A 21,914-nucleotide genomic window follows, 5' to 3' on the forward strand; every position below is an offset into this window, starting at 1 on the left:
CAGGTTTGTCCATCTTTATAAACAGTCTGGTGATCACCCTCTCACCTCAATTCAGTCTGAGTTTAATAACCACCATCTAGTGGTCATTTGATGAATTGCAGCCAAAGTTGAACTTAGATTTAAAAAATCGGCCATAGCACTGCTTTTTCTTTTTTTTCCCTAGGTTTTACCTTGGAGCAAATCAGACCAGGAGGTGGTAGTGCATCATGGGCACTTCAGCACAGTAATAACTTGAGAGCATTAAACCCACATAGTCCTGCTGAGGAACTGCCTCATCTAAAAAATCTAGGCCACTCTGTCACCCAGTGTCAAAATAATTGAATTTTAATCTTGGCCATGATACTGCGGCTCTAGATGGGTTTAATTAAGAAGATAATTTAGATGACATCCCTGGAAGGTACAGGGATGGAAGTGTATTATGTGCAGTGAAGGGAGAGGCTTGTAATGATTAATTTTCTGTCTGTACTCAGATGTAAGGGTTGAGAGGACAAGAAAGGAATACAATTATTTCTTGGTGTCCCTTTGTCTTTATTTGTCGTTCTCTATGTTTTTTTTTCTACCTGGAAAGATTTACATGAAAACTTTAAAATGTACACGGTGAAGTAAACAGCAACACAAGAGTGGCCAGTGCAACTGCTGCCTATTAAACAGTGCAGGGGTAACCTAATGTGGGCGGGACACCAAGTCCAAAGCCACTTGATAAAACCAGTTAATTTTTTTTTGCAGCAACAAAAAATAACTTCAAGCAAGTTAATCTTTACAGAATTTATCTAATTTACAGGATAACAAGTAAGTAGTTAGTAATAGTTCTTCTTTCTCACTGATTTCAGTCTTCCTCACACTCCCACAGTTCATCTCACTCCTCCGTCTCATTTGTAAACAACAGAATATGCACTGGGTGACACAGTTGAGAGTAATTAAAGCAGTGGCGACTGGCCGCTCGTCATCCTTAGCTGCCTGTTAAATGGAGCTCACACTTTGATTGAGGCAACCACACTGACACAGAGGCTATTTATAGCCCAGAGGCCAAAATTAGCATGTAGAAGTGTTGTTATTGAACATGCACACACACAGATACATGCACACACATACATTGATACATGCAGATATACAGTGAGAGGCATGTGCAACCACAGCACAGAAGTACAAATATGTCCACACATTGATCCTTCTTATTACCTGTAAATTTAACATCTTTTACTCTTTTACCATCAACTATGAATTTAACATCAAGGATAATAATAATTCACTGCCTGAAGTTGTAACTTGTAGCATAAACACCTCAGTGTTAATGCAGTTCAGTGGTGGAAGGGAACTAAATACATTTATTTAAGGATTGTACTTTCAGATACTTGAACTTTACAGTTCAGTATTACCATCTAATGCTACTTTATACATCCACGTCATTATATTCCAGAGGGACATATTGTACTTGTTACTCTACTCACAACATCAACAACATAACACTAACACATAATTACTACATTTCATATTCTTGGTTTTTTCTTTTTCTTAGTTTTCATATATATATATATATACTTTTTTTTTTAATTTGTATTTTGGGGATAAACATTCAGTTAAACTGACTTTGCTGTGTCTGGTCACAGATTAGAATGTATTTCAGTCTAAATAAAATGGGATAATGTTGGCGGAAAACACATTATTGACATGCAAAGAGAAAGCTGGATTATTATTATTATCACTTTGTTGTTGATTTCTCACTTGTGAACAGAGCTGGAGGATAGTGTGCAGCAGGTTTTACTGCAGTAACTTGAACAAGGTGGCACATTTGAGCTGACTGTCAGTTGACTTTATTTTTTAACAAATATTAAAACTTGAATATTTTTGTTAGTCGTTACTCTTCCTGTTTAAAAAAATAGCGGATGAATGAACCATATGTTTGATAGCCAACTGTTGACTCTATCAACGTCATTGTGGTTGTCACAGATAAGTTCTGCAGATCCTCATCACAGCTGCTTGAGATTGTGTCATCTGAAAATCTACTTATGTGGAATAAATCTAAAAAATAAAAAAATGTATTCACTTTGCTGTTGTAACTACATGAACAGTAGTTACACAGAGCAGAGGGGAGAAACCATAAAATATAAAGTTAAGTTGCTTCTTGAATCAATGGTAGCAAAAGAACAAAAATCTCTAAACCAACATCAATATTAGTTGTATGTTCAGGGCAGCTGGAAAAAAGTGATTCTGGAATTTTACAATAAATATTGACTTTAGGCAGAGAAACAGTGTTTACACGACTATTATTTTTGAGTCTGATGAGCCAGAAGAAGCATGCATGATTGCTCCCGTGCTGCACATGGAAACACAAACACGTGTCACCACTACAGAAAAATAGAACTTCTCAAAATTATCCATCTGCAGCTGATTCAAATAATAAAAGCACAGCAATCTGTAGGAAAATCGAATGCAGAAGGATAAATGTGTTCACATTTGGCCCTGTTTGCTGTCACTTACTCTTTATAGTTTGACTTCAACAGGTACTGGTGAGCACTGCATGAAAGTATTCATGTTCATATCTGTGCTTTGACTCATCTATCTTGACACTTTCTCCACCCACTGCTTCGCTTTCGGAGACAGCCTCCCACTGGCCTTTCCTACAGCTCACATTAACACAGCCCACTGTGTGGCTTGTCAGAAGAACATATGACTGAGTGAAAACCTCCATCATGGGATCTTTGTTTAATAAAGGAGTTGGATCTGATTCTGACTATGCAGTTTTGTCCTACAGTCGTACACGACATTGAGCCGTGCACCTAAAATTGCAGTTGATGTTATTGTTAAGGAATAGTAAGTTGAAAAATAAATCTCAAGCTACTATAGATTAATTAGCATTCATAGTTATTGTGATGAAGTAATAAGTATATATTCTTATCTTATCTTATGCCTGCGTGGCCCATTTTAGTCCATTCTATCAAAGGAACCTGTTGATGTGCAGCTTGTATTTATGGGTAACTGTTTCATTTTTAATGAGGGAAGCACCTTTGACTTGTTTGTGTAATACTTTTACTTCATACACCAACACGCCCCGTGCTGTAATGAAAAACTGTATCTTCCCCAACACATTATTGATTTGTGTTCAGCTTTTGCTTTTAACACTGTTGACCTGAATTCGGATCTAATGCTGTGATCTAGTTAGTAGTTAGTAGCTAGTTACTATACTAAACTATTGGAAGCTAGCTACACTGCTGCACTGCTTGAAGCTAGCTACAATGCTAAACTTGCTCTTTATCCAGCATGCTAACTTGCCAAATAAAAACATTTAAACACAGCATTCAGGAACACAACACAGCATCTAGCCTAATTGTAAATCACACTACAAGGCATTTGTATTTTTTATGCTTTGTTTGATTTATTAAATTAATTGTTACAATGAGGGGATTTGTCATGAACAAATCCCCTCATTGTAACAATGAATTTAATAAATCAAATATTTTCTTATAGAATTGCAGGTGTAACAGTGCAGAATGGTGTCATTTAGCCCTGACCATCAGCTTTTTTCTATCATTAACCTGGTGGTTTTATTTGTTTGCACTAAACTCACACTTTATTTCTGACACATTTTCAATTTGTCAGCTGCGTGATGTGTTGGTCTTAGCTACTTAGCTACCACACTCTACCAAAGACAAACTTTATATGAACATTAAAATGAAGTCAACTGTGTCAGTCACAAAAAACTGAGCATGAAAAACTGATCGTGTTTATCTTTTTAAAGAAACTGTTTTCCTTTCAGTGTGAAATGCAAAATATAAAAGCGAGTGAGACTCTACTTAAAGTGTCTGCTTGTGTGTTCACAGATGGTATGTTTGGGAGGTGTCACTCTGTTCCAGTGAAGGAGGTTTACACCTACGATGTCTCGCCGTCTGTAGTGCAACGCTTTAGGATGCTGCTGGAGAAGCTGTCCAATAGAGGTAAACACAGACACACACACTCACATCACTCTCATTTCCCTTCATGACGTGACACCCCAGAATGCTGTTTTGGGGTCTTCATATTGAGGCCTGTCCTGGTGAAAAGCACCATGTTAGCAGTTTTAGCGGAGGAGACTGGACTCTTGCTACTCCTGTTGATCACTGCTATGCTGGACCTAAAAATGTGATCATCTCATTACACCCTTTTCCTTGCATTCTGTTTGACACATATGCATTCTGAATCATAATTTAAAGTTCCTCTCCAGACATGTTTTAAACTATGTACAAATAAAAATCCTGTGATTAATATTTTGATTAATGTGATTTTCCCTCATGAAAAGTGAAAAAAAAGGTGGGGCAGGAAGCACATCTATGCTTACCTCCTCAGCTTATAACTGGCAATGGCTGACACAGTGTTAGTGGTTGTACTAATGCAAATTCTGCCTCTCTGTAACCTAAGTGAACCCATGACCAAGTGCTGCTTGTCACTTTTCCTGCTGTAATGAGTTGCTGTTATTGTGTTGTACCACTAGAGGGTGGCAGAGGCCAGTGTATCAGCCCATTGGATCGCTGTGAGGATTTCACCCACTTTCATCATGCAGCTTTACTTTGAACGACAAGACCTCAGCTACACAGGAAAAAAATAGAGTTGCTCTCTAGAGCTTAGACTCACATGCCTGCAACTGCTCAAGTGAATATGATGTCAAAAAAGCACAACACTTGTTTCTCTCTCTTGCCTTTTTTCCACCATCGTTCTTTTGACCCTGATTCAGTGCCCTTCCTCTCTCCTGGGTGCAAAAAGAAAAACACTGCTCCTCTGGTTTAGTTTTGCCGAATCGGCACTTGGTGGGAGAGCTGGAGAAATATTCTGATTTCACAGAGCGCCAACAACTTCAGAGGCATTTGTCAGAGGCTCTGAAGTAAAATGAATTATGCAAATGAGATGTTTGGCCCTGGCTGTCTGCAGGAGCCATTAGGGAGGACAAAACTCTAAAGACACTGAAGCATCTGCATTTCAGCCCACTGAAAAGATAACACAGCTTGATGTCTTCTTTTCTCTCCTATTATAAATATAATAAACACATACATATGCTTTCTTTCTTTCTTTCTTTCTTTCTTTCTTTCTTTCTTTCTTTCTTTCTTTCTTTCTTTCTTTCCTTTTTTAAAATTGTTGGACATCCAACGGGCACTGATGTTTGACATTTGACATTAGCTAGGTGTTTCCCCGTTTCCACTCTTTATGCTAAGCAATGCTAACTCTCTTGGCTCCAGCTTCATATCAATAGATACTGTATGAGAGTTGAGCTATTCCTTTAAATATAAAATACTAACAGTTCAAGGTTAAGTTTAAACAGTCAGACAACATTTCTTGTTTATAACAGCTTGGGTCTTGTTGGGGGCAGCACGGTGTCGCCTCACAGCGAGAAGGTTCTGGGTTTGAACCCAGGGCCTGGGGCCTTTCTGTGTAGAGTTTGCATGTTCTTCTCAGATGGCTAATGGCTCGATGGATGGGTCTTGTTGGCCATTAACCATTATAATAACACCATTACACTGTGATAACGCTACAGCAAACAGAGACAGGGTAAGAATCGCAAACAGCCAGGCGATCAGACAGTTTGTGAACAGTCTACGCAGGTCTTCTAAACAGCTCTACAGTATTTGGAGATGATACTTATTTGAATGCAACTGAAACAGGAAAGCTGTGCACACAATTGAAACAAAGCCTGCAAACTAGTTCTACCTTTCTTCCATGACATACTTTTCAACCACCCTTGTTGTGGTTAACTTTCGTTGTCAGTTCTCTGCGTCTCTCCTTTGCTGCTATGCCTTCTGGGACACCGCTGCTCTGAAAGCTATGCTATCACAAGTCTCTGTACCCCTGGGGGAGAAGTTATTATCGTCGCTTCCCACTCCCTGCTGCGCTGAGATTGGTTTTTGTTTGTGGGGAGTGATGAGGTTAGATCCTAGACACTATACATGAACGCTGCACATATTCTACATTCACCTCAGGACTGTGACTTATGGTTATTTTTACTATTGATTCATTTTTTAAATAATTTCATCAATTCATCAATTAAAAGCTTAAACTACAGCTCTGCTCTTTAAGTATTTGGAATTTATGCCTTACATATAACCTACAATTAATCAGTTATCAGTTGTTGCTGTGGATCAACTGATTGATTACTCAACTAATTGTTTCTGACCTAATTCATATGATGGCTGACTAAACTACAGCAGGTAAAATGTTTGGGCGTGGTTTTTGCCCGATCATGTCACCATGTACTCAGCAGCAAACGTGGAGATCACAGTGGTATCAATAGAAATGAAAGCTACAAAAAAATCTAATAAACCAGACTCGTCCTCTCTTGCCCTGATGGCTCACACTTTACACACAGATGTCGTTATGATTGCGTTCACCCTCCTCTGTCCACCCCTGCACACAGAAACACACATTCACACCCACACTGGACCTTGCAGCCACTCTCACAGCACAGTAAAGAACCTGCAGATATGAAACCATTTGAAAAGCGCCCTCGCCAAGGTCAGAGCTGCTTTTAGCCCACAGCAACAACGCTCTTCTCCGGTCTGCACATACCATCGAAAACCTCCTTGACCTCTCTGTACGACCTTTGAGGGACTGTTGTATTTTAATATTATTTAACATCTGTGTGGCGCCTCCACGCTGTTGAATGATTTACTACAGCTGTTTCTCAGAGGGTCAGTTCATCAAATGCAATGCCAGTTTTGGCTTTATTCGTCCAGGATTTCTGTCCTTCACCATAATATTCCAGTAGCACTGAAAAGTTTCATTTGAAAAACTTTTTGAAAGACTGCAGTTTCTCTGATCAGAAATAATGTCAAGGTTTCTAATCTGTAGACCTCGCTGTATAGAGATCAGTGGATTATCCAGAGCAAGCAGGACATGCTGGTAAAACATGTTCTTGTGGAGTGTTTCAAATTCATTTTTAAAATGTTTTGAACTAACACCAAAAAAAAAAAAAGTCACAAAAAAAGTTACCAAAAAAACACATTGTTACCACTTTTCACCAGCTTCTCCTGGATAGGAAATTGGTCTCTTGATAACAGGTGAATGTATGTGTCAGGAGATGGAAACTGCTGTCTCTCAAAAATGTTCACTGCAAACGAGCTGCTCAGCCCTTCCCCAGTTGTTACTGTGGCTGGTTTTGTACTGGTGTTGTTTATTTCTGGTGTTCATTCTGTCTCTTCTACAGGATTAGAATAACATTGTCTGACTCACAATATAAAGTAAAATTGATGCAGCAGAACCAGAGATGTCTTGAATGCAACTCGATTTGATCCACTCTGCTGTACAGATTCAGGTGTGTTCTTCTAGTAGCAGCTAATGTAGCCTTTAGCTGATAGCCTAAGGCACAGCTGCAGAGTGAGCTGCACAGGTCTGGCAAGCTCACATCTTTCTGCCTCCGCACACATTTTTTTTCTTCATTTTCATATGTGTTGTCTTCAGCCTCAGATGTATCAGATTTCACACAGCTCCCTCTGGAGCTACGAAATGCTTTATACTACTTTTTTCACACATGCGGGAGTATGGCCCAACACTTGCAAAATGACTTTGATGTGTAAAATCAGCGGAGCTCCCTTTAAGGTTAGTGAATTAGTGAAGTGAACTGCTATTCCCAAAATCAGACTGAACTTTCAACCCTTAGTTTATTGTTTTTTGGAAATCCAATCTGTGTCTGCAGCAATTAACAGATAAATTAAAATGACAACAAAAAAATGCAACGTCATGCACCCATACACAACAATCATATCTCAATATGCTGGAAGATGGAAGATCCAGGCAGATACATTTAATTTTTTTTTAGGTGCAGTAGCCTGAGCTTACTTTTAGGGAAACTTAAAAAGCACAAAAAGACAAGAAGAGAAACAAGCCACAATCACCAGTCACCACTGTGAAACACTGGAATTTCACTTCAACCACCAGCTATTTTTTGGAGGTTTTGGTTTTGGAGGACTCAGACAAACAACTTATTTTGCTGTCAAGGTGCAGCTCTCTCATCTCGCTGCTGTTTTTTTTAGAGTGACGCTGCATTGAGTGTGGTTGCGCTTCAGGTTTTGGAAATTAGATTTGCATAAGTGCAAAATCAAGCGCTAAGCTGGTAGAAGCTTTGCCGGCTATGTTTTTGCCCACGGTTGTAATTAGTGCGACTCTTATTGAATACAGCCGTTGGTGGTTGCTGAGCACACAAATGTAATTTAGTCAAAAAGTGGGCAAAAGGAGAGTAGAAAACTACCACATCTAAAAAAAAAAAAAAAACATACACGTGAAACAAGTTTTTCTATTCTTTGACCTCTGACCTCCTCTAGTTGTCTGTCTGTATTTTTCTGGTCATCTAGGAAATGAAGCACATATGCTCTTACTCCCTCTGGATTTAAGTGACAAGTTTGGCCCTGAAAACATCCTGCATCTTTGTCCCTTTTGCGCCACAGAATCTCATTTAGTCAGCCATTCAGACATGGTAGCATCTCACTCAAAACGCTCTTTGCCTTCCACCTTGAGTGGCCAACCGCCTCCTGCCCACATCTCTGTAGTCGGTTCAGTCTGCGAGAGGCGAAGAGTCACCGTGAATATCCTGGCAGGGGCTCCAACGTTTATTAACCTGTCGTGTCAGATGCCGTCTGTTCACCCGCTGCTAACGTCCGTTTTCGCAGCCACCGCGTCTGCCATTAAAGGCTCCATTTTATGGCTCTTTGATGGTGAAAGCTGGCCTGACACGCTGTGCAGCTGTTAAAGAGAAGCTTGTGCCTGATTCGTGGCAGTTGGGGTCGTAATTCATTTTGCAGGGGTCTGCAGAAGGTGTCCGCGTGCTAAAACAGTCTGTAACTGGCAGAGCTCATTTAATTACATTCACTGCTGATCAAGGCAGAAGTGCAGTTTCAGTTGCAAGAAAATCTGCTATTACTAGTTCAACATTATAATGAGATTTAAGCAGTGGTTGTGCTTGTTGTACCAACTGGGTTGTACACAGGGAATACAGCTGGTCATTCTGTGTTACCTCTGTTATAGACTGCTGTGCAAAAAGATGCCCTGTCTCCTGAATAGTTTGCTTAAACTTTCTTCTCCTTTTGCATTGTTTCTTCTTAGTAAAGTGCAGTATAAACAGTATTTACCATGTAATCTGTCATTAATTGAGTTTTACATCTCTGATTGGTTTTCTTTTTAGTTTTCTTTCTTAAATATCAAATAACATAACATTTTTTACATAAAATTGTTTAAACTTGAATAAATGGAATGTGGGTTTCAGGAGGACTCAAATTTAATGAACTACTAAGACCTGAAGCCTAAAGAGGAAGACCTGAAGGAGCAGTTGAGACTGAGGAGACAAGAGTTATATGTATCATATTAGATGGCAATAGAAGAGAGAGAGGACAGGGAATGAGGTAAAGAGATGGACAACAAAGGTCCCCTGAACCCTTAAATCGTGGGATAACCCCAAATTAACCATTTCTGAGGTCTGGTCTGCAGTGGCACAGCTGATCTTAAGATGTTTTACTGTATATTGTGAGTTATGTTTTCTCTTGTTAGGATTTGTTTTTGAGTAGAGATGGACTTTTAAAGCTGCTATAATCATTGATTTTTTAATTGAAACAAGGTCTTTCATAGTGATGAACCTACAGAGAATTATAACCTAATTCTGCAGATCCCCTTCAGTTTTATGAAGCTTGTTTAGCTGCCCAGCCCTCAACTTAAAGGAGCTATTTGTAAATTGTGCTATTACTGCATAGCTAGTGTTAGCATTAACAGCTGTTTACTTACTAGTCTAGAAGAAACATTGAGTTTGGCAACAAACTTAATTCCTTTGCATACCTAAAACTGTTTCCAGCACTGGAAAGCAATCCTTTAGTTTTGCTTATATTTCTATTATGTATTTTTCTTCTTTTCTGAGGATAGCATGCTAACCAGCTAGCTCTGGTCCAGTTGGCCTGTTTCGAATGAAAAAGCTCTATAAAGCCAACAGTAGCCATGGTTAGAGACCAGCTGGTGAACATAGTGTAGCATTTAGCAGCTACAGATCCAGATATTTCCCTCAGGAGTTTGTGGAGACCAAAAACAGAGCTAAAAGAGTGAATATTGGTTGTATGCTTCTGTGGTGTCTGTTTATGGCTGTGTTTATGTGACAGCTTAGACTTTGACTGATCTCACAACTCAGCAGGACCTCCATTTCTGTCTGTTGTTTACCTCCAGTCCCTCTCTCCTCTAGGGTGAGGCTTCATCATGGCCTGTGATAACCAACCAGCTTAAAAACAGATTTTTTTCCTGGTCTGCTTTCTGCTGTCATGGTTCAGTTTGTCGAGTGATGCATAGTATAACTAAATCCTGTCATTATATTCAATATTCAATTTGTCTCTTTCCTCAGACTGAGGCATTTCTTTTCTCCCTGAAAACTTGAGAGAAAGGGTTTACAGCTGACAGTGGTGATGCTCCTGTTCTTATTTTAAGTGTGCGTCCTCTGTGCTGGACCCACATCTTGTGGCATCACATCTGGAGCTGCAGTCTGTAATACTCAAATCTTTCAGGACCGTCATCGCTCATCTGCCAAATGCCTCAGTTCATGTTGTGCTTTGCGCGGCTGCAGCCATATTTCCGGTAACATTTCGTTCCGCCACCCCATCTGGTGTTGGCTCCTGTTCCTCTGTTCAGTTGCCAAAAAGCTGTGTTTGGATGCATGTTAAGCATAAGAAACAGACGTAAATGCCCGAGCAGCTCATCAAGCTTGTCCTTTTGTACACTTGCTGAAATGCAGAAGAGATTTTTGGGGTTTTTTTTGCCTTATCGCTGATGCTGATACTCTTCACTTGCCAAGTCCAGTAAATGCACAAGAATGTCTGGTTGACTTTGGTGCAGACACAGTTTGACAAGCAGGTGATAAAAATGTTGCCCAGAAGAAAAGAGACACAAATGCCCAAACTGCTCATCAGTGTGTCTTTTTGTGTACTTGTTTCAACAGCCAATACAAATAGATTTTGCTTAGTCACTAATACATCATCAGCCATTTAAAAGATGATACCAAATAAGGACAATTAGTGCACAAATGCCGTCTTGTGTGTTTATTATGGTCACAGTAAAATTGATAGAAACATAGATAATTAGATAATAAATTTCCTTATGTGTCACTTGGATTTGTGAGTCAGAAAGATATAGGACATTTTTTCTGTTCAGTCAGTGACTCAGATGTAGAGTCTCAATACATTCTCTCCACCGTGTACATTCACGTACATACAGTAGCTTATATCTCATTAATATCATTCATCATCATATCATTCACTCCATGGATTCAAACTAAATAATTTTGAATATGACCAGCTGACTTGTCTGATAGCTTGTCTTCAATTTGAATGATGTTTATGTTTGATTGACAATCTTGCGGTAATTAAGCCATCAAATTTCACTTATATTAGAAAATGGATCATTGCACTGTTTCAGAGGACACACTTGGCATCAGCTGCTTCATTCATGCTTCACCATCAGTGACTCATTCATTAGGTGATTCACTACCAGCTGACTATCTGCATCCAGTTATATTCATATAGCCTTCATAATTTACCTTTTATAACCTCACAGTGGTCACTTCCCTTCTCTGTCTGTGCTGAACTTTTGGTTTTGTGGACTTTGCAAAGATCTAATGTTCATGTATGTGTTCGATGTGTCACTCCTTTGATTCTTGAAGGTCTTTGAAAGCCTTCTCGTGCTGAACTTAACTGTAGAACTTGGTATAATAAATGCTCAGCTCCTTGATGAAAGTTGGTCTAATACACATTTTTTCACATTCACCCAATGTTTTTGACGTGGTTGGTTAACTTAGAGAGCAGATATGATATTGAATACCTCCCAGCAGCTGACACGCGTATTGACATAGCAAAGTTCTTGCTTCCCGAGGCCACACCCAGGTCTTTAATCTTTATGTCTAAGTCAAAAAGTGAACACTGTAGACATTGGTTGTTTCATCTGCACTCTGTGTGTTGCTTTTAGCCCACAATGTCCCCAGCCCCTTTGGCACTCCACTACTCCGGATCCTGCACATAATGGCTTTAAAAATACTTTAACCTTTTTACCAAATATGGCCAGTTTTAACCTAAATATTTACGCATCTTTTAACTAACTAGGAATTTGCTTAATTGCTTATTTGTATCATCATCATTTATGTACTTTTGTCTTTATAAAAAGTAATACAATAATGCACAGACATGCAGGTTGAATGGCTAAACTGTGGCTCACCTTGGACTTCCTTATACCCTTGTCATGTTGGTTGTTTGTGAACTGTGCTGGTTAATAGCATCCAGTAAACGCCTGTAAAACGACTCAAGCTTGTATAACTGACCAGAGGCAGGAGGAGGAGAGGAGAAATGGTTTCTGCTTAGTCACTGAAACAGTCAGCCGTTCACCAGAGTCTCCAAGGACACCGCGCTGTTGCCTTGTCTCCTCTGCTAATGAGTGACCTAATGAGTTTAGGAGAACAGCAACATGCTCAGCAATTTCTCGCCCCTTTTTGCTAGACCATACTTACTGCTGGACTTTTTTCATGCATGGAACTCACTTTTTTGAGCACCTCACTGCAGTGTTAGTCCCAGTTCAATTAGGAATTTGTCCTTTTCCCTGTGAGAGACACAGGGGTAGAGCTGCCTCAGAAGAGGAAGCAGGAGTTTCTGTATGTTCTGACGTGTGTCTAAAGGTTCCCTGTGTTTCTGTCTGTAGGTTTCACCTGGGAAGATGACACCACCCAGCAGGTTCTGTCCAAGGAGTTATCCAAGCTGAGGAGGATTCCCTACAGGCCACAGCAGAAAGGACCTGTCTACAACACCGACAGCAGGTCAGATGTTCACCTAATGTACCCATCAGTAGGTCTATACCAGTGTGATCCATGGAGATGCCCCACTGTCCCATCATGGTCCAAAATAGGCCCTAAGGGAATTTACTAGTACTGGTTTCAGTGGTGAGTTTCACATTGATTGTACATGTATTACTTTCAATGAAGTCCTAATCCTGTTCCAACCAGGATTTAATTTATTTTTTAATATTTGGAATTCTGTTTTAAAATTTAGTTTATAGTTTTTTTTTGTTTTTTTTTTTTTGTAGCTTTTGTAGCGATGTAGCTCAAACAGTCCTCATAGCTCGAGACAACCATGTTTTTGTGCATCACTACATGGGGTGTTTTTACCCAGAAGATTATGTTCAACACCATATTATTTTAATATTTATTTGCCCTCTTCTTTTTGCACTTAACTAACTTGCTTGGTGTTGTTTGTTTCCTCCATTTGCTCAATTTTATTTCTTCAAGATGCTCATTGCAAAGACTGAAATGATGATACTTAAATAGCTGATGCTGTGGGTTGAACAACTGTGTAATACTAGCAAAGATAAATTATGCATTTGAATAAATCAATAAATAAATGGTTATGTAATAAGATTATTTAATTTGACCTGAATGTAAAATGACAAAATGAGGAATGACAGTTCACTTTGCCAATGACTTAAAAAGGAAATTTGTAGCCGTGTTTTGTAACTGAAATTATGTTTTAGACAGTACATGATTGGTTCAACTAAGGTGTGCATTTCGCCCTCTTTTCCTTTTTCTTCCCATCGTCTCTCTCTCTGTCTCCCTCTTAGGCCAGTAGCTGAAGCGATGGACCCAGTAGACCAAAGAGTGAAGCCAGTGGAGGTGGAGCTCAGCAGAAACCTGCAGACATACCTTCAGCGTCTCGGCCTCCTCCCAAAGGCATCATCAGCTGCCAGTTCGAGCACCTCCGGCAAGGTGAGGAATTCCTTGGAGCTCGGCCTGCCTCTTCTTGGTCTCTGTGCTATACTGCCAGTTGCACTTATTGTTTTGTTTTTACAGGATTTTTTAAGCTTAGATTCCAATACTCAGTTATATTAATAAAGCTTCACATATCCACTGTTTTTTAATGTTTAGTGCTGATTAACTCTTTTAATCCTTGTACCTCAAAATTACCTAATACAACCATTGTCCTTCCCTTAAGGGAAATTTTGATCACATTTTCTCATGTTAATCAATTAGATCTTAGCAGTACAACCAGTTTCCTACTGTCAGTTATTAAACAGTTTCTTTCCTGGATAGTAAGTTATTTAGTTCCTTGCTCAAGGGCACATCAACACTAGTTCTTGATTTGCATTGGATTTACACACTGATCTTTTCAAATTTTTATATTTTACAAAGAAAATTTCATGAATTGACATTTTAAGGGAGCTGTTTGTAAGTTTTGCTATCGCTACATAGCCAGTGTTACTATTAACAGCTGTTTACTTACCAGTCTAGAAGAAATGTTGCAAGTTCACCATCAAACTTCATTCCTTTACTCCTCAACAGCTGTCTCCAGAGATAGAAAGCGACCCCCTTGTTTTGCTTCTATTCACTTCTTTTCTACAAAGAATTATACATGAATCTTCAGTCCCCCCTTCACCTTTACAAATTGTTGAGTTGCCCAGACCTCAATTTAAAAAAGTTATTTTTAAATTTTGCTGTTGCTGCATAGCCAAGGCTAAGGCATTAACAGCTTTTTATGTACCAGTCTAGAAGAAATGGTGAGCTCTGCAACAAACTTAATTCCTTTATTTACCAAAAACCATCTCCAGTGATGGAAAGCAACCCTTTTGTTTTGCTTACATTTTTATCACTTCTTTTGTTCTACTGAAGTTAGCACACTAACAGACTAGCCCTGGCCTGCATGGCCCCTCACCACTTTCCAATACTGAGTCACTGTAGCATCTATTCTGCCCTGAGGTGAAGTAGCTCTGCTCAGGTCTCAGAGGGCGAATTATAACCTCTTATATTTCAAACGTAATGTAGGCTGAACCTCTTGCCAAGACTGGTAAGTTAAGAGCTGTTATGCTAACGATGGCTATGTACCAATAGTAAAATTTTGAAATAGCTCCTTAAAAGAAAATGACAGCAGAAACCACACCAGCCTGATTTTACTGCTTATAAAAGTCACTTGAATACCAACTGACTCATCAGGTTTGCCAATGAAGGTCTCGAACTGAGTTTATACTCCCTCTCTGTAATAAAGATAAAATAAACGCTTGTAGTGAAGTTGCCTTTACATTCATAATGAACGCTGAACAAAAACTAATACAAAAGCGCTGCAATAAAGGTTATAATGTTCCTTTTTTTAAAAACTGTTTCAGAGAGGTGTTTATTCAACCTTATCGTCATTTTGGAGGCTGTAGCTTGTGCTGCTGTTAAATTGTATTACAATGTGGACAAAAAAATAGAGACACCCGCCACTTTAACACAGTACAGTTCAACAGCAGCACAAACTACATCCTCCAGAATGACAGTAAAGTTAAATCAACTGCATTAACTTTAGCTGGGTGTAGCTAATAAACTGCCAACTGAGTTTATGTTGAACCTGAGGGACTTTTTATTGGCAGCTAAATATTTCATACCACAGCAACTTCATTTTCTACTCAACCAGTTGGAGGACATTACATCCACCCCTCTCTGTCTTTGTCTCACTTTTTTCCTCCCTTAGCATGTTCATGGTGAGGCTCACTGTGTGAGTTAGAATCTGCAAAATGACTACAAACACTATGAGATTATCCATTTTAAACTGTAGTTAAACTGGGGGATTTTCATTGTGATGACTTACATTCTCATCTGATTATTTAATCTATGAATGATTTATTTTTATTTTTATTATTTACAAGAAATTAAATGTTGCCTTGACAAACCTAGTAAGAACTGTAAACTCTTCAAGTTTCCTTGTCACCAGCTACTTTACATATTTGAACTCTGCACAAACAACAAAATGTATTGCATTGTTTAATCTGTATTGCAAGATATCTGACAGTCCAGAAAATAATATGATTGAATGTTGGTGAACTTCAGTAAAGTTCATCTCCTCTTGCTCCCTGTTTCACATTTGAAAGGGGGAAGAGCAGGTGGGGCATTGTTTTTTCCCCAGCATCTGAATGTAGCCCCACCCTCCATTCACAGCCACCTGCCTCTGCCAGAAAAAACTGAAAAAGAAAGTGCACACACATACACATACAGTACACACTCAAAGAAGCACACAGTCATATAAAAACGCACACAAAGACAGAAACACACACACACTTTCACCACAGGGAGTCCAGTGTCATCCTTCGTTGTCACTCTGCTCTTCGCTTCTCCATCCTAACTGATGACTTCTCCCAGCGTGACTGTTACGAGTGAAATAATACCAGCAGAGAGTTCAGGAGTTCACCGCTCTAATTAATAATTCTCCATGTGGTTGGTTCCTCCACCACGTCCGCAGAGGCCTTTCTCCAGCTGGGGGGGATTGTACCAAAGACTCACAGAGTAAGATGGCATGGAGCCTGCAGGCGTTGCTCTGGGCCTGTGGCCTTTTCCACCCAGGTTCACATGTTTGGTGGAAGATGAAAAAGGAGCAGGAGGACGAGGGGTCCTGGAGGGCACGAGTAGAATAAACTGCATCAACTGTATGACGTAGATGAATAAAGATACAGAGAGTGACAAATACCACAAGGGGCCTCACACATACAAGTCATAAAGAAGTATGACAACTGTAAGGAACCTAACCGTTTATGTAGGTATTGTTATGATAATTTTACCGTTAGTCAGACTTGTACCATTTCTGTGCTCTTAGGTGGGCGTTAATAGAGCTGGCAGTGACAGTTTGCTTTTGTTGTAGCTGATGGTTATGTTAATATGCCTGCATAAATGGATTAATAACCTGTTTTTCAATAACCAGCTTTATTTTCCTGTCAATAATTATTTTGTTCAAATGTTGGATGTGAAAGTCTAATATTAACGTAAAAATGTGTCTCCTAGTGCTCACACTGAGTGGGGTTGAAGCAGAAAATTCAACGATATTCTTCATTTCATGCAAATTAGAATAAAATACAAATAAAAGGCAATGGGTGAAAATGGGACACCCCAATAAGCTTCAGAAACAAGTGAGTAGGGGCCCAGTCACTGCATGTACAAATTGAATTTCAACCACAAAATACCTAATGCCTCACACCTAATACCCTAAAGAACTGAATGGTCCAAAAACATCTATCTCCCATCAGTCCAAACATTAATTAAAATTAATGTGCAATTGTGCAATTAATTAAAATGCACAATTATAAATAAATGGTAAATGAAAATAATAACACAGTAGAGTAACAGTTAGTTCTGAAGACCCCAGTCTTTCAGGGTACTCTACAAGTTTCAGACATTTTTTAATAGAGACTCGTGCTTTAAGTTCTTTTTAAAAACAGAGATATAATATTCTTTTTTCATTCTATATTTTGGGCCATTTTATGCCTTTTTTAGAGAGTGGACAGTAGAGAGATGACAGGAAACGAGGGGAGAAAGGCGCCAGGCTCGACCGGGGTTGTTGTTGTTCATAGTCAGCACTTTAAACCCCCTGGTCACCAGGACACTACATCAACATAGAATTAATATTGTTGTATTGTAGACTAATCTTCTCTGCAGAAATGGTGAAATTTTGCTTTTGAATGTTGTTGTTATATTTCACTCACTTGGCAGACACTTTTCTCCAAACTGACTTACATTTTTTCTTGTGCACCTACAATTGGAGCAAGTCAGGGTCCAAATTCTAGCCCTAGGACACTACAGCATGTGGACAGCTGCTCAGTTTGAAATAATAGTTTTCTCCACAGCATATACAGCATGTAAGTTATTTTATGTCTACATGGACCAATGTAGCTGTTTTTGTATGAACACTTGTGCTTTGCTTCATTGTTTCAGAGTGACCGTTTCCAGTCAGGCATCCCTGCAGACTTCTATCGCTCCAAGGCCCAGATGTCGGCTCAGAAGTCATCTCCCTCCAGCTTCTCTTCTCTTTCATCTCTCCAGCCTCAGCAGAAGCAGAGACCTCTGGCCAACCAGCTCCTCGCCACACAGACTGAGAGTGACCTTCTTCTGGGTGCCCTGAGGCAGTATCTCTCTGGGCATCTGTCCCTGCACAGTGGGGGGGTGAGCCCTGAGGAGCACAAGGCTGCCTCATCTCGCCTGACGCCCTTCTACAGCAACATAATAGAAAATTCTGGGCTCAAAAAGGAGACCTCGAAATCCAGACTCCTGAAGATGGGAAGAACTCAAGGGGCTTCGGTCAAGGACCCGCTCACTTCTGTGGATGGTACGTGTTTTAAGTTAGATTTTAACATCAGAAAATCATGAGCATGTTTTTACAGAGATGGAGTTCAGGCATGTCATTGACTTGCTAGGCTGTCTCATCATCCAGTAATCACATAAACACAAGTGTATAGAGTATTCAAACTCCTTTTTTCAGTCCTGCTCCACATTTGATAATAGGTGTGTTTAGTTAAAATACTTCTTGGCACCTGAAGTGATGGCTCCATATTTCTCTAAGTCTTCCTCAAAATCAATTTAATTCAGTGTTATTCATAAAAAATAGATGAACAATGATAGGGAGTTCTCAGACTGAACTTTAATTCAAACAATAAACCTACAGTATTCAAATTTTCTCACAAATTTCAAAAACTAATTGGTGTGATTTGTGAAAAATCAGTTCAATTTCAGAAAATCATCTTGAGGCAAACTTCAGATGATTTAAACTTATGTCTTTGTGTCAAGCAAGTTATTTGTTACAACACTGGATCCAGAAGGACATGAATCAAGAAATCCACTTGGTTGTTTTTTTTTAAATAACATTTTATTGATATTATTCTTTTAGTTTCATCCACACTAATCAGCACAGATCCCACTCTTTTCAATCATCACAGCTGTAAAGTATGTGATCTTTATTCATCAGTGTTAAAATAATTTCTACATATACATTTGTTTCTGTGCAGTTTTTCAAACACAGTGTTCAACCTGAGCTTCAGTGGGTGGTAACACAAAGTAAAAAACAGCTAAATAAACCAGATCAATCCAAAGACCAACTCTAACAAATGACAGCAGTGATTTCCGCATTTTTCTAAGTGAAATGATACTTATACTTCTACTAAAGCTTCACACCAAATCACATCAGGAAGTTGATTTACTGTATACATCTTAGATTTACTCTAAATCTTTTCTTCCAGTTCTAATAAAGTATTGAAACTTTCAGTAACTGATTTTATACAGATATATCAACATGAATATTCAACAAACATTTAGAGCACAGAAAAATGTATGTTTTCATGTGGAGAAATGTGAGTTTAGGTGAAGAAAAATCATCCAGCTCCACCTAAAGAAACTCAAACATCAACACAACAATAAATGAGAAGAGGTCAAGGTACCACCCATAATGTTTGATTGACGGGTGATCTGTGTGCACTGCAGAAACACAACAGCAATGAGCTTTTAGCAACAAACATGGAGACAAAATAAAGTGATGAACTAAAATAGATGTAACCAACTGCACCTTAAATTAACTTTTTCTATTTGAGTTTACAAAACTCAGCTGTGGCTTCGTAAGAGTAAAGCCAAAGTCCAGCATAGAGAGGCTGAGTGAATGTTGTCTGGACTCTGTGGAGGAGAGTCATGGTTTCAGAGACACTGTAGAAGGACAGAATACCTGCTCTGTGATCCAGGTACACTCCTAGTTTGGAGGACTGAGAACCTGAGACTGATGTTTCCATATTATTGTGCAAAAATCTGCAATTGTTTTGGTCACAGTTTAATGCCCAAGATTTGTCATTGTGTCCAAATATACATTCATCTGACTTCGCTGCTCTGCTGATATTCTTGTATGCGACTGCTACGTAAACTCCTCCTCCTCTGCGCTCCACCTCCCAGTAACAACGTCCAGTCAGACTCTTTCTACTCAGGACCTGCCACCATAAAGTGAATCTGTCTGGATGACTAGAATAAGACTGTTGTTGACTCATAACTGATGCTTTTCTTTTTCCCTCTGATAATAACAGATGTGTGTGTGCTGTGTTTGGATCCAGTGTGATTTCCTGTGAATATTTTAAGAATCCAGCTCTGGTCTTGGGCTCTGGTTGTGGCAGTAAAACATCCACTTCAGTCACTGTCAGTGAGATGTTTGTCCTTGTCTCTCTCAGAATGTCCTGTAGTTTATCTCTGAGCTCTGACACAGCTGCTGTCACATCCTCAAAGTACCTCAGAGGACGGATATTGATGCTGGATGAGTCTGTAGATTCACCGAGTCGTGACAGTGAGGGGTAGTTGTGTAGAAACTGGGTGTGATCTTCTGTGTGTGAGAGCTGCTTCAGCTCAGCATCTTTCCTCTTCAGCTCAGTGATCTCCTGCTCCAGCTTCTCCTGAAGCTCTTTGACTCGACTCACTTCAGTTTCCTGTTGGGATCTGATCTGCTGCTTCACATCAGAGCTTCTTTTCTTGATGAGACGGATCAGCTGAGTGAAGATCTTCTCACTGTCCTCCACTGCTTTATCAGCAGAGCCATTGATAGCCTTCACCTCCTGTTGAAGCACCTTCACATCTTTCTCTCTGTCCTGGATTCTCTGCTGAATTTTTTGTCGACTCAGCTCGAGCTCTCTCTGCCTCTCAGTCCTTTCTGCTGCAGCTGAGACTGTGTCGTGGCCTTTATGTTCATCCATGGAGCAGAGATAACAGATACACTGCTGATCGGTGCGGCAGAACATCTTCATCACCTCATCATGACGAGAGCAGATGTTCTCCTGGAGCTTCTTGGAGGGCTCCACCAGCTTGTGTTTTTTTAACTGAGGTACATCATAATGAAGCTGCAGGTGTTTTTCACAGTAAGAGACCAGACAAACCAAACAGGACTTGACAGCTTTCAGTTTTCTCCCACTGCAGACATCACAGGCCACATCTTCAGGTCCAGCATAGTAGTGATCAGCAGGAGCGGCTTGGAGTCCAGTCTTCTTCAGCTCCTCCACTAAATCTGCCAACATGGTGTTTTTCATCAGGGCAGGCCTCGGTGTAAAGATCTTCCTACACTGAGGGCAGCTGTGGATTTTCTTCTCATCCTCTCCATCCCAGTGGGTTTTAATACAGTTAATGCAGTAGCTGTGTCCACAGGGAATAGTCACCGGATCCTTCAGTGGATCCAGACAGATCGAACAAGACAACATTTCCCGGTCCACTGGAACTCCTTTCTGCGCCATTTCACCTCTTAGTGTCAACGACTGTCTGAGTTTCACTTCCTTAGAAAGGAAACTACTTTGAGCTCTGATGTGAACAACATGTGTCTCTGCAGTGAATGGGGCCTGTCATCTCTTGCACTTAACCACACCTTGGTTCCACCCATCTTCAAACTATAGATCTGAGGGGGAGGGACCAAAGATATATATGAACAGAGTGGAGCTCAATGTGTTTGAGAGCAGGAAGAAGAGGGAGGCTTGTCAGGCTTTGACACTTTGCAGGAGGAGGAGCAGCAGTGAATTTAAACTCTCTTTCCTTTTTTCAGTCCTGCTCCACATTTGATAATATGTGTGTTTAGTTAAAATACTTCTTAGGACCTGAGGTGATGGCTCCATACTTCTCTAAGCCTTCCTCAAAATCAGTTAAATTCAGTGTTATTCATTATAAAATAGATGAACAATGATAGGGAGTTCTCAGACTAAACTTTAATTCAAACAATAAACCTACAGTATCCTAATTTTCTCACATATTTCAAAAACTAATTTGTGTCATTTGTGAGAAATCAATTTCAGAAAATTGTCCTGAGACGAGCTTCAAATGGGTTTAAATTAACATTATTGCATCAAGCAAATTATTTGTTACAACACTGGATCCAGAAGGACATGAATCAAGAAGTCTACCTGGTTTCATAATTTTTTTAAATAACATTGATGATAAATGATATTATTCTTTTAGTTTAATCCACACTCATCAGCACAGATCCCACTCTCCCTTACAATCATCACAGCTGTAAAGTATGTGATCTTTATTCATCATTGTTAAAATAATTTCTACATATACATTTTTTTCTGTGAAGTGAAACCTTTTTCAAACACAGAAAGACCAACTCTAACAAATGACAGCGGTGATTTCCACATTTTTCTAAGTGAAATGATAC

General features: G+C 39.5%; 2 protein-coding genes across 5 annotated transcripts in view; one reads left to right on the forward strand and one right to left on the reverse strand.

Moving 5' to 3' along the window:
• Positions 1 to 21,914, forward strand: part of LOC139628518 (receptor-type tyrosine-protein phosphatase N2-like) — a 221,637-nt gene that overhangs the window by 30,383 nt on the left and 169,340 nt on the right. For all 4 annotated transcript variants that reach the window (XM_071490233.1, XM_071490236.1, XM_071490237.1 and 1 more), the window contains 4 exons: positions 3,819 to 3,932; positions 12,667 to 12,781; positions 13,579 to 13,723; positions 17,690 to 18,080. In XM_071490233.1, the coding sequence (XP_071346334.1) occupies positions 3,819 to 3,932; positions 12,667 to 12,781; positions 13,579 to 13,723; positions 17,690 to 18,080 (765 nt within the window). The remainder of the gene's footprint in view (positions 1 to 3,818; positions 3,933 to 12,666; positions 12,782 to 13,578; positions 13,724 to 17,689; positions 18,081 to 21,914) is intronic.
• LOC139628521 (tripartite motif-containing protein 16-like) lies at positions 18,090 to 21,848 on the reverse strand. The gene has a single exon (XM_071490240.1). It carries the CDS (start codon positions 20,998 to 21,000, stop codon positions 19,327 to 19,329), a length of 1,674 nt encoding a protein of 557 aa, XP_071346341.1. The 5' UTR covers positions 21,001 to 21,848; the 3' UTR covers positions 18,090 to 19,326.

This window comes from Trachinotus anak, unplaced genomic scaffold (assembly GCF_046630095.1).
Source record: "Trachinotus anak isolate AG129_WGS33_773 ecotype Australia unplaced genomic scaffold, CSIRO_AGI_Tana_v1 ptg000012l, whole genome shotgun sequence".
In the NCBI taxonomy this organism is placed as follows: domain Eukaryota; kingdom Metazoa; phylum Chordata; class Actinopteri; order Carangiformes; family Carangidae; genus Trachinotus; species Trachinotus anak.